We start from the raw sequence: 13,769 nt of genomic DNA, 5'->3' as shown, positions 1-13,769 counted from the left end.
TAAGGGTTCAAGGTTGCATGTTCAAGAGTTTAGGTTTAATAGGCAAGCTTTATTTGTTATTATTATAACAAATAAAAATTCAGAGATGCATTTTCAATTTCAAGGCTTCTTTATTCAATCGACTTGTATAATACAGTAAAACAAGACCAACACGTGAAGATACAGCATCTTCTTTCCCGATCCTGTCAATCTCGATCGCTTCAAAGAACTTTTCGAACATTTTTCCTGTCACCTCACTGAAACAGAGATGTTGTACAGTTGGTCGAGTCGATGGAGAAACTAGATGAGAAGAAGAAGAAGATCACAGCCATCACAAAGCTACCTGATGCCTGGAGAATACTAAATACGAAGCCTATGGGGATAACAACAGACTTCTGGAGCTGTTGATAAACGACTTTGAGCGCATGAACTCGTACGATTCATCCGGGAGATCAGGAAAAGTTGACCTCAAGGCCATGGAGAGATTCGTCGAAGGTCTTCAGCACTTTACTACCCAGGTCGAGGGATAAGGAATGAAAGATGACCTCAATGGAAGGATGCTGCCAACTCATGTCCGACGTGAGCTGCCAGAAGATCACCGTATCCAGTTTCTACAATGTGTCGAGGACAAGAAAGCCACAGATTCCATGCCTGGTCTCATCAAATGGTTGCATTCCATGCTAGTGCTGCTCCAGAGAGCCAAGTCGAGTCCTGATCAACAGTCTACCTCTACCTCCAGTCCAAGTAAGCCATCGTCATCGAACGCGTCCAAACCTCGTGGACTTGTAAGTCATGATACGATGTCCCCTGGTGCTAGCCAACCGAGTCACAATGTTAACCAGAGACAGTCTCATCTCAAGTTCAACTCACATCAGGATAGAGCACCTACTAAAGAAGCCACTGACAACTCATCTCAACTGAAGTGTCCGATCCACCCCCAGAATTCAAACCACTTCATCAAAGTATGCCAGAAGTTTCGTACACTGCCGCAATCGGAGAAGTTCAACACCATGAACGGATATGCCATCGCTGCGGGCACAATAACTTAGTCACAGGAAGATCATACCAGATGCCAGTTCTTGGCACCATGCCAAGTTCCAGCCTGTGGCCAAGACACACACTTCAGTGCCATCTGACCTAGAGTATACAGAACCGAAGGATACCTCCACTTCGAAATGAAACAGGAAGACCTGAATCCAGCTGCCACTTAATTCACGCCGAAGACCAACGGTAACACCTGCTCAAACGCCACTGCTGATAATCATGCAATGACAACGATGTCAAGCATCCTACTGACCGTCACGGGTTATCTACACCATGGATCGAAGAAGACATTGGTCCGTATTCTACTCGACAGTGGGGGTCAAATGTCACCTGTCCGTAAAGGTATCGTCGCCAAGTCAACAGATTGTCACATGCAAGATTATCGTTTTACCAGAGTAGGGGGAGACACCATCCGTCGCAATCTCTGAGTCATAGACTGCAGCCTTGAAAGCCTAGATGGGACGTTCACCCGTGAAGTATGCCTAACTGAGATGGAAATGCCATGCGGTAGTATACCAGTCATCACCAACCAGGAGATCCAGAAATATCTTCATCTTCAGAATGTCTCAATCGCCGAAGCTCCTGATGAAACGATAGACATCCTTTTTGGTGTAGAGAACTCTGAATTACTTGCCGCAGAAGAATGCGTCTCAAGCGATAATGTCAACGACCCGATTGCAGCCAGATTTTTAATAGGATGGTACGTCCAAGGAGGCCGAACTCCAAACGAGACTGTAGCCAACACTGTCATCAACTTCCATCTGGTAACAACCGTAAGCGAACTTGAGGATTTCCTTGGTGTCAAGTGTTCCGGTCTTGAGCCTAGAAGATGTAAATGCCTTGCTGAAGATCAAGACCAGCTAGCCACAGAATCCATGCTGAAGTGCGTCACCAGATTAGATGATGGAACCTATCAGATTAGTCTGCCGTGGGTCAAGTCAAGAGAGAATCTGCCAGACAACTAGGATTACGCCGTCAGACACCTGTCGAACTTGGAAGCCCAATTCAAGAAGAAGCCAAAAGAGTGGGAAGTCTACAGCATTTTAGACACAATCAATGGTCCGGGGCATACAACTCAAGTCAATAGGCCTACTCAGCCCCCCTATCCAGGGCCTCAAATGAATGTCATTATCAGGCTGAACACAAAACTAGCCAAGGCCATTAAACTAAGGAGTTACTGCATATTAAGTATATAATATATACTGGCAATTAATCTCTACCTAAAGTGACACAGAATGAGGCTTCTTTTACACTTTACATGTATTTTGTAGATATGCAAAGAGGGTGCTTACAAATCCTCTTTTTGTAAGATGAGACATTTCATTTCAAAAACTGCTCATATATGCATGTAGACACAGACCTAATAATCAGTTTGTCAAAGTTCTTACAAAATTGGCCCAAATATAAAGCTTCCTAAGAACAAAATAACTTTTCCAATCTTTATAAAATTTGGCCCATATTCATTAAGGATGATTTTCAGTTAAACACAGCTGTTTTGTTTAAACAGTGACTAAACAGATGATAATCAGGCACACAAATCAGACAACATTTCATAAAGGGTGATTAGCCCGCCCCATGATTAATCAGTTGCTAAACATGATCGCCTGTTTAACGATGACAAAAGAAAAGTTAAACGCCCAAAGTGGCTTGTTTAACTGGTGATGAGTTGATCATTTCTCTCCTGGAAAGCGTTGACAGTGGAATGGATGCCCTAGTTGTGATAGAATTTGCTACCGAGGAGGCCGAAGAGGCTGAGGAGGACGTAGTACGTGCGGATTTACGTGTTTTCAAGGACCGTAGCAACCCATTAGAGGACTATACGAATCGGGCCTTCATTAGGCAGTATCGAATACCGAAGGAGTCATTCCGGTATAATCTCGACCTCATTGGACCCCAGATAGAGCATCCGACAAGAAGGAATCGAACCCTTCTTCCTTTAGGGCAACTTGATGTTGCACTACGGTTTTACTCGTTTGGTATCCTTCAAAATCGAATTTGGGGATTCCAGTGGTGTTTCACAATCACAGGCTACATGTAGTCGTGTGGTGCGTCGGGTTTCTAAAGTAATCTGTGCAAGGAAGGAAGTTTCCATTCGGTTTCCAGCAGAAGCGAAGGAGAGACGGGTGGTAATGCAAGGATTTCACCAAATTGCCGAGTTACCTGGGGTGATTGGTGCAATCGATGGAACCCACGTAGCAAGCGTGAGCCCTGGAGGTGAGGCTGTTACACGAGTCATCAATAGGAAGCGATAATACAGCTTAAATTGCCAGTTTGTTTGCAATCACCAGATGATGTTCACACATGTGGTTACACGATAGTATGGATCAGCTCAAGATTCAAGAGTTTTTGAAGAGTATCGTCTGTTCAGGCAATTTGATAATGTGGAAAATTGTGGAATCCTACTGAAGGATCCAGCCCATACTTGTTGATCCTTCATGCTGACACCAATTCGTAATCCAAGAACACCTGCGGAAGGGGATATAACAGAGTGCAAAGAAGGACAAGAAGTCTGATAGAAAGGCCGTATGGCATATGGAAGAAACGATTCCACTATGTTGGCAAATGCAATAGCCTTTGATGTCAGGTAAGTATCACATCCAAATTGCCACTTTCCAGATGGCAGCACCTGTATCTGCATTTCTGGGGAGCAAGTTTGTCATTCATGTTTTATTTAGTTGCAGGAAAGCATGGCTATTAACTGTCTGTCTTCAAAACCTTGCCATTTAACGAAATGATGCCCTTCCGCCACAAGACGATGACCTCCGTCGAGTATTGTACCGTCAGATTGAAGGATCATCAAGTTGAGGCAAATATGCGCGGCAACCCCTTCAGAGACAGATTCATAAGAGAACACTACCAGTAGGTTTTCATACTTATTTATTCAAACTGATTCACACTGATTACAGATCAATACGAAGCTCCTTTTCTAAGTAAAATTCAGCCTTGGCTTCATATGAGACCTTCTTTGATTTCGCGGTGACCTGCTCCATTATAGCGGCTTTCTTTTGTTCAACAACAACTTCCTTCTGTACCACAGCAACTACCCTTTCGTATTGAATCAATTTCATTCTAGCCTCGTGTTCCTCTTTCAGGTAGCCAAGTGTAGCATCGGCCTTCAGTAGCACCGGGGATGTGCGCAGAGCGTCAACAGATGCGACAGATGAAGGTTTCGAATCTTATGTACTCACAATGTCATCTTGCGAAACACATTACCATATTGGAAGAAAATGTAGGCACTCCTTTGTACATACGTCTCACCTTTGTCGCTCTTTGATGTACAATTGCCTTTTCCCATCTTTCTAGCAAGTTCACCTCTTAGTTTCCTTTGTGTGGACAGGTAATGACCAGACCAGTGCCTTCCTGAAAATAAGAGCAGATAAATGGTAAGCAACGGAACAGATGTTCAATAAATGAAAACTTCTTCAACCCATCTTCCTTTTCATTCTCTAGAGGCCTTTTTCATGTTCGTTGACTTGTGGCAAGGTTATAATCATAGTTGCTTTGTTACGTATACATTCATCGGCAAAGTAATGACCACTGTTCCTGAATTTCATCCTTGACTGTGAACACAGACACAGTCATCATGATGATTAGAGGTTCTTCATCTCATATCATATCAGGTGGAAACATGGCTTAGTGGAGGACCAATGATAATACACGTACATGCATGAAAGGATAATGACTTACCTAGCGTCGCGAGTTTCAGTGCTTCTCCCAGTAGGCCTAACACTCGATGAACACCCTGATGGCGAATAAGGATATTTGGTAAACGTTTCAGTCAAATCATCTTCGGATATGGCGGATGACACCGAATGATCAGCATTGGGCTGGTTTTTCATCATTCCCCTGATCTGAAGGAATTCTGTCATCATCCCATTCGTTGTGGATCTGCTTCAACTCGCCCACAATTATGTTCAGAATAGCCCGCGTTTCATGGGTAAGATCACCTTTGACGGCTTCACCTCCTCCTGTTTGAATAATATCAACACTGACCGCACGAGCTGTAGCCTTGGATTTAGTCTTCATACGTCGCCACAAATTCTTCAAATCCTTCGACGGTGTTTTCACCCTTTCAGGGAAAAGAGCCACCTTCTCCTTAGCGAAAGCGTCCCAAGCGGCCTGCTTCTTTTGATTTGCTGCGTTCGTCGTCAACCACGTTATTCCGTTTTTTTACGCATTCTGCGAGACCCATATGTTTCTCAGGCGTGAAATTATCAGCCCGTTTCTTAGACATTTTGGGAGGCAGTGGCTGCGTGGAAAATCTTTGCGCACATGTGACACTCCAACTCACACTGGCCATTCTAATCTTTATAGTTCGACCTGTTATGTATTCAGATTACGTGATTCTTCGTTTGCCAGATTGACAAAAACAGGGCCTAATCATTGAGTTCGACACAGACATATAATCCGCTGATCATTGCCCTTTATGAAATGCAATAATCAGGGGTGTTTATGCAGTCATCGACAAGCCTGTATTAACTGCTGATTAGAAGACAGACGTGTCTAAGCTGTTCAGTGGGTAAACATCCTTTATGAATATGGGCCTTTGTGTTCATCAAACACAAAGTCACTATTTTCAAAAATCAACCATGCTTCCAGTCAGAGTAGCCCTAGCAACACTAAACAATGATATATATATAGTAATCATAGTACATATAATGGTCATTAATCTCACCAGAGGCGACACAGACTGCACTGTTTAGAATTAGGCTTGTTTATACACATCTGGTTATGTAATTATCACAAAAAGCACCCGTGAGCCCTATCCTCAACCCAAAGGAGGTGTAAAACCCTGCTGCCCTCTGTTGGAATAGCAATAGGGATGGCAGCTATGGAACAGCCTCCTTGCTATTGTTTGGGGTTGAGGAATTAGGCTCACGCTCGGTCGGGAATAATTGATGATCTTTAGGGAAGATAAAAATAACATCCAAATCGGGGCTCTAGGGACGTAATGTGTAATACATGATTTTGAATTCCAACAATGCATAAAGATCATTGAAAAATTAATGTCTGAATTTGTGAAATCCTTAAATCCTCTTTTTGTGCAGAAAATGCATGATAGCTCGGAACCCAGATAAGATGTCTCATTAAAAACACCCCAGAAAATTTTACTCCTTGCCACACTACAACACCAGCGATTTTTTGGGTGGTAAATTTCCTGAAATGATTTTTTTTGTGGAACTTTAAATGGCTGATTACATAATAAAGTCAATGCTGCATTTCATTATAATCATAATGCTTATATAGACAGCAAGATTAGTGACGAATCTGCTTAATTGAAATCGGTCTGGTATTTTAGGAGTTATCACAAGTCATATGTGTTGATATTGATAGGAACTAGACTGTATTTTTGCAACTGACAACCCCATGTAAGTAGTCATTGAGGGCCTCAATGCTAGTGCTAGCCTAATCAAGGTGAAAATGTAAGCATATGGCAAACAATGCTAACACCAGAAGGCCAAAAGATATTGGTTAAAAAAATGACAAACAGCTCATGACTATATTTTTCAGTTTATGTAATCTTAACCCTACTGCTGCAACAGCCTCCGTCATGTGCTGTCAGCCAATACCTACCAGTGATGAACTGTGCAGCTTACTTTTATCGGAAAGGTTAAGACTATTCAAAAGTATCACTATCTATACTATTAGGATGAACCTAATTATCCCCGAGTGTGTTAAGCCTTTCAGCACTGAATATTTTTTTCCAAAACCTCTGCTCTGGACTGGATATTCTTCAAGTTTTTTCGCCACCATCGAAAGATTTTGAAAGCAAAGTATCGGCTTTGCAAGAATCGCTATGAAGTTGGCATGAGTAGTAAGGGTATTCCCCAGGATGTCGAGAATCCCCTTCGAGCAGTTAAAACATGCGTATCGGCATAAGAAATGACTGGAAAACCGATGTAGTTAAAAGATCGTAGATCTTGCATTTCTGCGAGACTCGTCCAGAACGGAGGTATTGCAGTGCTCACATGTTTAGGGAGGGTGTGGCCATGTGCTGGAAATTTGTACTTTAAATGGGCATGACGTGCTATGCAAGTTATAGGATCATGTACATATAGTGCCATGCATGTAACCTGCAGTGAATGGGCTGAATTCGATTTCAGAAAGATTTTTTGAAATTTCTCTTCAGGAATATTCTAAAGACACTATTTGATTAATACTAACAATAACTCCTGCACGATATCTCTAACTGCTGGTACTTACAACAAACTGTTCAATATCTCTCTCCAAATCAACATTGGGAAGATCAGGCATCATGTGAGAGACCACCTTAAACCCTGCATCCTTCGACATGAGGAAGGATTCACTCACAGCACGTACAGTGTGACCCCTGGAAAATGATAGGCAAAACTTTGATGAACAGTTACTATTTGAGGTCTCCACGAAGGCAGCTGGCATTATTGTCTAGGGTAACAAATAGCACCTGCTTCACTCAGGTTAACTGGCACTAAGTCAACAGCTGTCAGAAGTCAACGCATTATAGTCGGAGTTCCACTACTGCTTTTAAACCCGTGTCTAATAGATACGTTGTCTGTCCGTGTATGAATAGACCCGGACATATTTTGTTCCGCGTTTCAATTACAGGATCTCAGGGTTAGTTGATACGGCGACAGATGGCAGCACGTGAGTCGCTCTCCAATGTTTGATTTTCGTGGAGGTAAAGAATTGTTGTTTACTCGGCGGCCATTACTACAGCTGATCAGAAATCTTAAGAAATCTTAAGAAAATGAAGGAGTCTCTTCAAGTTTGCATTCTCAAGAAAACTGAGCTGAATTGTGTAAAAACCGCGATAGGCTACTTCCGATACATCTGAGCATGCGCAGTTTTTTATTTTCCGTGACGCAGCGTGTGGCAGTGTAGAATTCCACTTCGACCGCGCAATCGATAGTAGAGCCACCTACCGCCGTACACAAAACTACAGTTATATCCGGCTCTATTCTCGTTCCATTACAGGAACACCGGGTCTATTAACACCGAGCTTAATAGGTGCGGTGCTGATACGGCGATGCTCTCTGTATTTAATAGATCCGGTGTTATTTATGTCCGTGTTTATTAGACTCGTTGTTCCTGTAATGGAACACGAATAGAGCCGGACAGACACCGTACATTTCTGTAGTGGAACTCCAACTTATGTCTTGCATTATGTCTTGCTTTGCTGGCAATTAAAAATTGCCAGCAAAGCTATATGAAATGGCCAGGGCCATTGTACTCACCTCATGTGGAGGAAAGATGGATGAAGAGCATGGTATTGTGTCACGTAGTGTTAGGTTTCATGTAGGTCCAAGCAATTACAATTTCCCCAAAATGGCCAATTTACAGTACATTTGACCACTGTGACCTTGAAAAGTAGGTCAAATCAAAAAAGACCTGGGTGACACATTGAGTGGTTGTTAGACTTAGATGTACCTATGATATAATTGAATAACAGCATTTTGAAGAATTTTGGATTTGGCCCCCTCCTGGAGGCCAAACGGCAAATCAGATCGCACCAAACTTCAGTACTGGAGATCACCTGACCAAGGGGTACATGTGTACTTAATTTACTTAATAGTCATTGCGGTTAAAAAACATGCCATAGTTATGGCCTGACGACCAATTTACGCCATTTGACCTCTGTGATCTTGAAAAGTAGGTCAAATTAAAACCTGTGTGCCATATACTGTATGGTGGTTAGATGTACCCATGATACCAAATTGGTGGCAATCGGGCAATCGGAATAATCACATTTTTAAGGTTTTTGGATTTTGCCCCCTGGTGGTCAAGTTGTGAATCACATTGGACCGAACTTTGGTGAGGTGAGCTAAAAAGGATAACAATTTTATCAAAATACACCTTTATTTGTTCTAAAACTAGATACATGTGTAGAGACACCTGGCGAAAATAGGTATTTTTGTAGCCCAGGGTATAATGTGTAATACCTGGTCTTATTCATTGCGATTATCCAGAACTAAAAAAATATGCATGCCACACTTCTCAAATTTGGTATACCTGTTTAGATATTTGAGATAAACAATAGAACGATTAAGAAAGTTTCAATCCCTTCTATTGTTTGGGTACAGAAAATATCTCTTCTTCAAATATCTCCAAATTACTCTCGATAACACGCATATTTCTTTCATAATTAACATCAAATATACATTCTAAACATGTATACCAAGTTTGAGAAGTGTGGCATGTGTATTTTTTTAGTTCTGGATAATCCCAATGCATAAGACCATTACACTATACCCTGGAATTCAAAATGGCCTATTTTTGCGAGAGGTCTATAGTGAATATTTCAGCAGTAATGACAGCTTAATATAAGTATACATACATTACAGCATTTGTACATAACAACGGTATGTATGCTGTGGCATAAAACTACAAAATACCAATACTTGGTATATTTTTCTATCAGCAGTTTGTATTGTACATGTTTCTCAACCAGAATAGTACATTTTATTAATTTTATTTTTTTAGGACTCTAAGATGCATCCACGAAGTCAACACTGGTGGACATACATTGTAACTGAAACATTTACTCCCAAGCAATGATTGGAAAACTTTAGGTAGGCAAACAAACATGTAAATGTACATATAAGACACTCTGATTAAAATATATGATTATGATTTTCCAAAATGAGATTCTACTAGCTACTTGTATGCCTCTTAAGTGTACATATGCCACAATGAAGGCATTCTAAAGTATATATCAATAATAACTACCTCTGCCTCACCTTGCAACCTCACCTCGAGATACTAATATGAGGAGGTGTATCCCGCTTGATCGGAAGGTTGGGGCTGTAATTTGGACACTGGCTACCCAATGCGAACTGAGGACAATTGGCCATTTCTTTGGAATTTTACAGGGCTCATTGTGCAATTTTGTGAGAGCCACATGCAGAGCTATAAATCAGGTCCTGTTACCACGGTTGATACGACTGCCATCAGCAGATGATACAAGGGCCATCATGGATGGTTTCGAAAGAAGATGGGGGTTCCCAAACACTGCCGTTGCTATTGACGGCACTCATATACCAATTCTTGCACCAAAAAGATATAAAACTGACTTTTATAACAGGACAGGAAGTCCTATTATAGTTATAACGTTCAAGCCTTTGCTGATGACTGCTATCGATTTCGTGACATTGTGGTAGGTTGGCCTGGAAGCGTACATGATGCTAGGGTACTTGGAAATTCACATACACAGTACAACCTCTCTATTGCGGACACCCATGGGACTGGGCCCAGGTGTCCGCAATAGAGAGGTGTCCGCAATAGAGAGGTTATGCCAAATCGTCCGATAGGTGGATTTGAAGTTCCCGCCTTGCAGGTCTTGGTTTTCTCTGTGTCGACATCTAACGTAGAAACTTTAAACCTGTTGGCTGATCGGTATTTGCTTGTGATGTTGCGTTGAATAACGTGAGCTACTTTGGAACTCAGAAAGTAAATAATCTTTCTAGTAAAAGGTGCCCCTCTTATTGCAAAATCTCCTTGACATGTCATAATGTGTGAAAAAACACCATAATTTCTGTCCATCAGCCACCTTGATTAATGATTAATTTTTTCAAATTTCTCTACTAACGCATATTCGCCGCAACACTGACAAAACCGCGTGGATTTATGAGTGTCCTTTGACACAATAGGCCTATGTGATTAGGCCTATGTGAATAGTTGAAAAGATGAGTAAACAAATGCCGCGGCTTAATTAGGATACAAAAACACAATGCCAAGGGGTAATTACGTTGATTAATTACGCAAATATCACACCTGTCGGGCTTACTTGACTCTCCAAGCGCACGTGGGAAACCACTGTTTTTGCCTATTGTCCGTAATTGGGAGGGAATTGGACCAAAAATTGGCCATCGCCCTGTCCGCAATTCGGAGTAGAGAGGTGTCCGCCGTACAGAGGTTTTTGTTGTTGAAAATGACTTAGAAAAAAGCGGGACTGGCGGGACATGTCCGTAATGTAGAGGTGTTCGCCTGGCAGAGGTGTCCGCTAAGGGAGGTTCTACTGTATATGAAATTGGTCAATCTGATAGGCTTTTCCCAGGGGTCATAAAAAATTTGAATGGGACTGAACTCTCTCCAGTAATACTTGGAGATCCTGCTTATCCTCTCCTTACATGGATCATGAAACCCTTTCCAGTAAGTGCAGCAAGGACTCAGGCTCAGAGGTGTTTCAACTACATACAGAGCCAAAGTAGAATGGTTGTTGAGAACACTTTTTAATTGTTGAAAGACCGCTGGAGGCGACTCTTTAAACATAATGATTTTCACTATCGTGGAAGTGCCAAACATAGTTCTGGCTTGCTGCACTGTTCATAACCTCTGTGAAGATCAGGGAGAGGATTTCCCGACCTACTGGCATGATGAAGTAAGAGAAAGAATTGAAGAGTTGAGAGTGCCCATGCCAGAACTTCAAAATGAGAATCGTTATGGGGATGGAATCAAAATCAGAAATATTCTGACTGAATACTTGGGTAACAGAAGGCATATGGCTATGGCACGACAAAGCGGAATAAATGCAACAATTGAAAATATAATGCAACATTTCTTTAAAATGTAAGCAATTTCAAAAATATGCGGCAACCCTTGAAAAACATGGCTAACATTTTGCTGAAAAATTATTGCAACATTGACGTTACCAAACAACACCACATGACTTTCCTTTATCCATTTCGAGGAGCTGGAGGCGAGCTTACATGTGGCAGTAATTCTGAGAGATGGCTCATCCCTTGGTTGACAAGGAAGGTCACGTGGTATTGTTTGGTCACATGAATGTTATAAGAATATTTTAGCAAAATGTTGCCATGTTTTTTAAAGAAATGTTGCATTATATTTTCAAATTTCTCGATGCATATTTTAAAATGTTGACAAAATTTTTAGAAAGATTGGCATGTTTTTTACAATGTCGCAATATATTTCAAAATGGGGCCAATCTATTTCAAAATGTTGCATTATAATTACAAGTGTTGCATATATTCCGCTTTGGTGTACCATACTGATACTACATGAACATTCATGGTTCAGGTTTTCAAAAGGTCCAAATTGTGAAAATTGCGGCACAAAGACTGAGCTGGTAGCCTGAATCTGGTTTGGACGTTGTTGTTGTGGTTGTTGTTGATGATGTTGCCTCTGTTGACCTGATACTGAGCGTGAAGAAGTACCCCTGCCCATACTGGTATTACTCGGCCTAGGAACAACAGCTGCAGGAATTGTCATCACTGGTTGTGGTACCATCATGGGCTGCTATGGCATCACTGGTGTTTGAGCCTGCACAAACATTCGCATCATCATTTCCATCATTCTAGTTTCATGCTGCCTATTCTGGATACGATTCTGTTGGTCTATCTCAGCTCGCCTAAGCTTGATCTGAAATAAGAATCGCAATATACATATGCGGCCATGGAAGGGTCTAAAAATTTTGGTCCCAACATGCGGACACCTGTACAATGTTCTCCAAAATTGATGTAGGGGAGAGAAAAATGAATGACACAACCCAACTTTGATGCAAAAACTTTAATTGATGTAGGGGAGAGAAAAAGGAATGACACAACCGAACTTTGATGGAAAACTTAGTAAAGTGAAGTTTTTGCATCAAAGTTGGGTTGTGTCATTCCTTTTTCTCTCCCCTACATCAATTTTGGAGAACATTCCTGAATTCCTACAAAAAAAGTATTGTGAATGTGCATACTTCTTGCAATGTCTCAAGGCGACGTCGCTCCAAGTCTTTTTTAGAAGCCATCCGCTTTTCTTCTACAGCTAGCACATTTGCGTCACTTCGCGCTGACTCGCACTTATTGAATATATGATTGTGCCGACATCCTGCAAACTGTCTTTCCTTTTTCTCTTCCTGCTGGCCCCTTCTGGTTTGTTTATCTTGGCGGCTGCAGTAGTGGGAACCTTTTCTGGTTTCTCCTTGATCTCTGGTGCTCCGATGGCAAGATCTGGCAAATGGTCAAGGTCATCTGTAAAAAAATGGGGAGAATTTTATTGTTCATGGAAGATGATTTCACATGAAAATTCATTACTAGTATGGTGTTGCTAATTTTTTTTTACCCTGTATTGTACTGTATGTACGATCTCAAATACCCCTTCAAACATTCAATTTGATAAGAGAATGAAATAAATAATGTTTTGAAAAAGAGATCTAATACTTCATTCATTGAAATTATAAACATGGCGTGTGATCACTTGGCCTTACCAGTCCCAAGTCATCCTCTTGATGTGATTGATCCTCAATCCCTACCGAGGCAGAGGATGCTGTACTCATGGTACAGGTGTTTTCGACTGTTGTGTTGGTACCATCTTCATGCCCTGCCTCATATACAACACTCAAGTCGGAGCTCAAATCTTCAGCCTCCTTTGACAAAGATCCAAGTGATGGTTTGCTCATCTGGAGCAAAACTGGTGGCATGCATGTAGGCCTATCTCCCGTTATTTCATTGATCTTATTGAAGAACCACCAAACATTTATTCTACCAGCTAAACCAGACGTTTTATATTTCTTCAGTTCATCCCTGTTCTTCTCCTTCAGGCACTTGTTTTTGTCCCTGCATTGACCTTTGGCCTCGTCACAAAACCCCTCACCTTCAACTTATCATTAATTGTCTGGTAGACCCCACCATTGTGCATTGTCAAGAGCCTTTTGGATCTTATCCTTGCTCCACACATCAGTTGCAATGTTTCACCGTCGCTTCAACATATCCCACGATCAGGTTTATTTTCAGCCATAGTAAAACACACTAGATAGTAAAATAATC

At 41.5% G+C, this 13,769-nt stretch overlaps 1 protein-coding gene across 6 annotated transcripts in view; it reads right to left on the bottom strand.

Moving 5' to 3' along the window:
- The window catches only part of LOC135485889 (elongator complex protein 3), a 680,015-nt gene that overhangs the window by 449,266 nt on the left and 216,980 nt on the right, over window positions 1-13,769 (bottom strand). For all 6 annotated transcript variants that reach the window (XM_064768240.1, XM_064768244.1, XM_064768246.1 and 3 more), the window contains one exon: window positions 7,228-7,354. In XM_064768240.1, the coding sequence (XP_064624310.1) occupies window positions 7,228-7,354 (127 nt within the window). The remainder of the gene's footprint in view (window positions 1-7,227; window positions 7,355-13,769) is intronic.

Source organism: Lineus longissimus, chromosome 4 (genome assembly GCF_910592395.1).
Source record: "Lineus longissimus chromosome 4, tnLinLong1.2, whole genome shotgun sequence".
In the NCBI taxonomy this organism is placed as follows: Eukaryota; Metazoa; Nemertea; class Pilidiophora; order Heteronemertea; family Lineidae; genus Lineus; species Lineus longissimus.
Note: the sequence above shows the minus strand (reverse complement) of the source record. Positions and strands in the feature narration are given on the sequence as shown.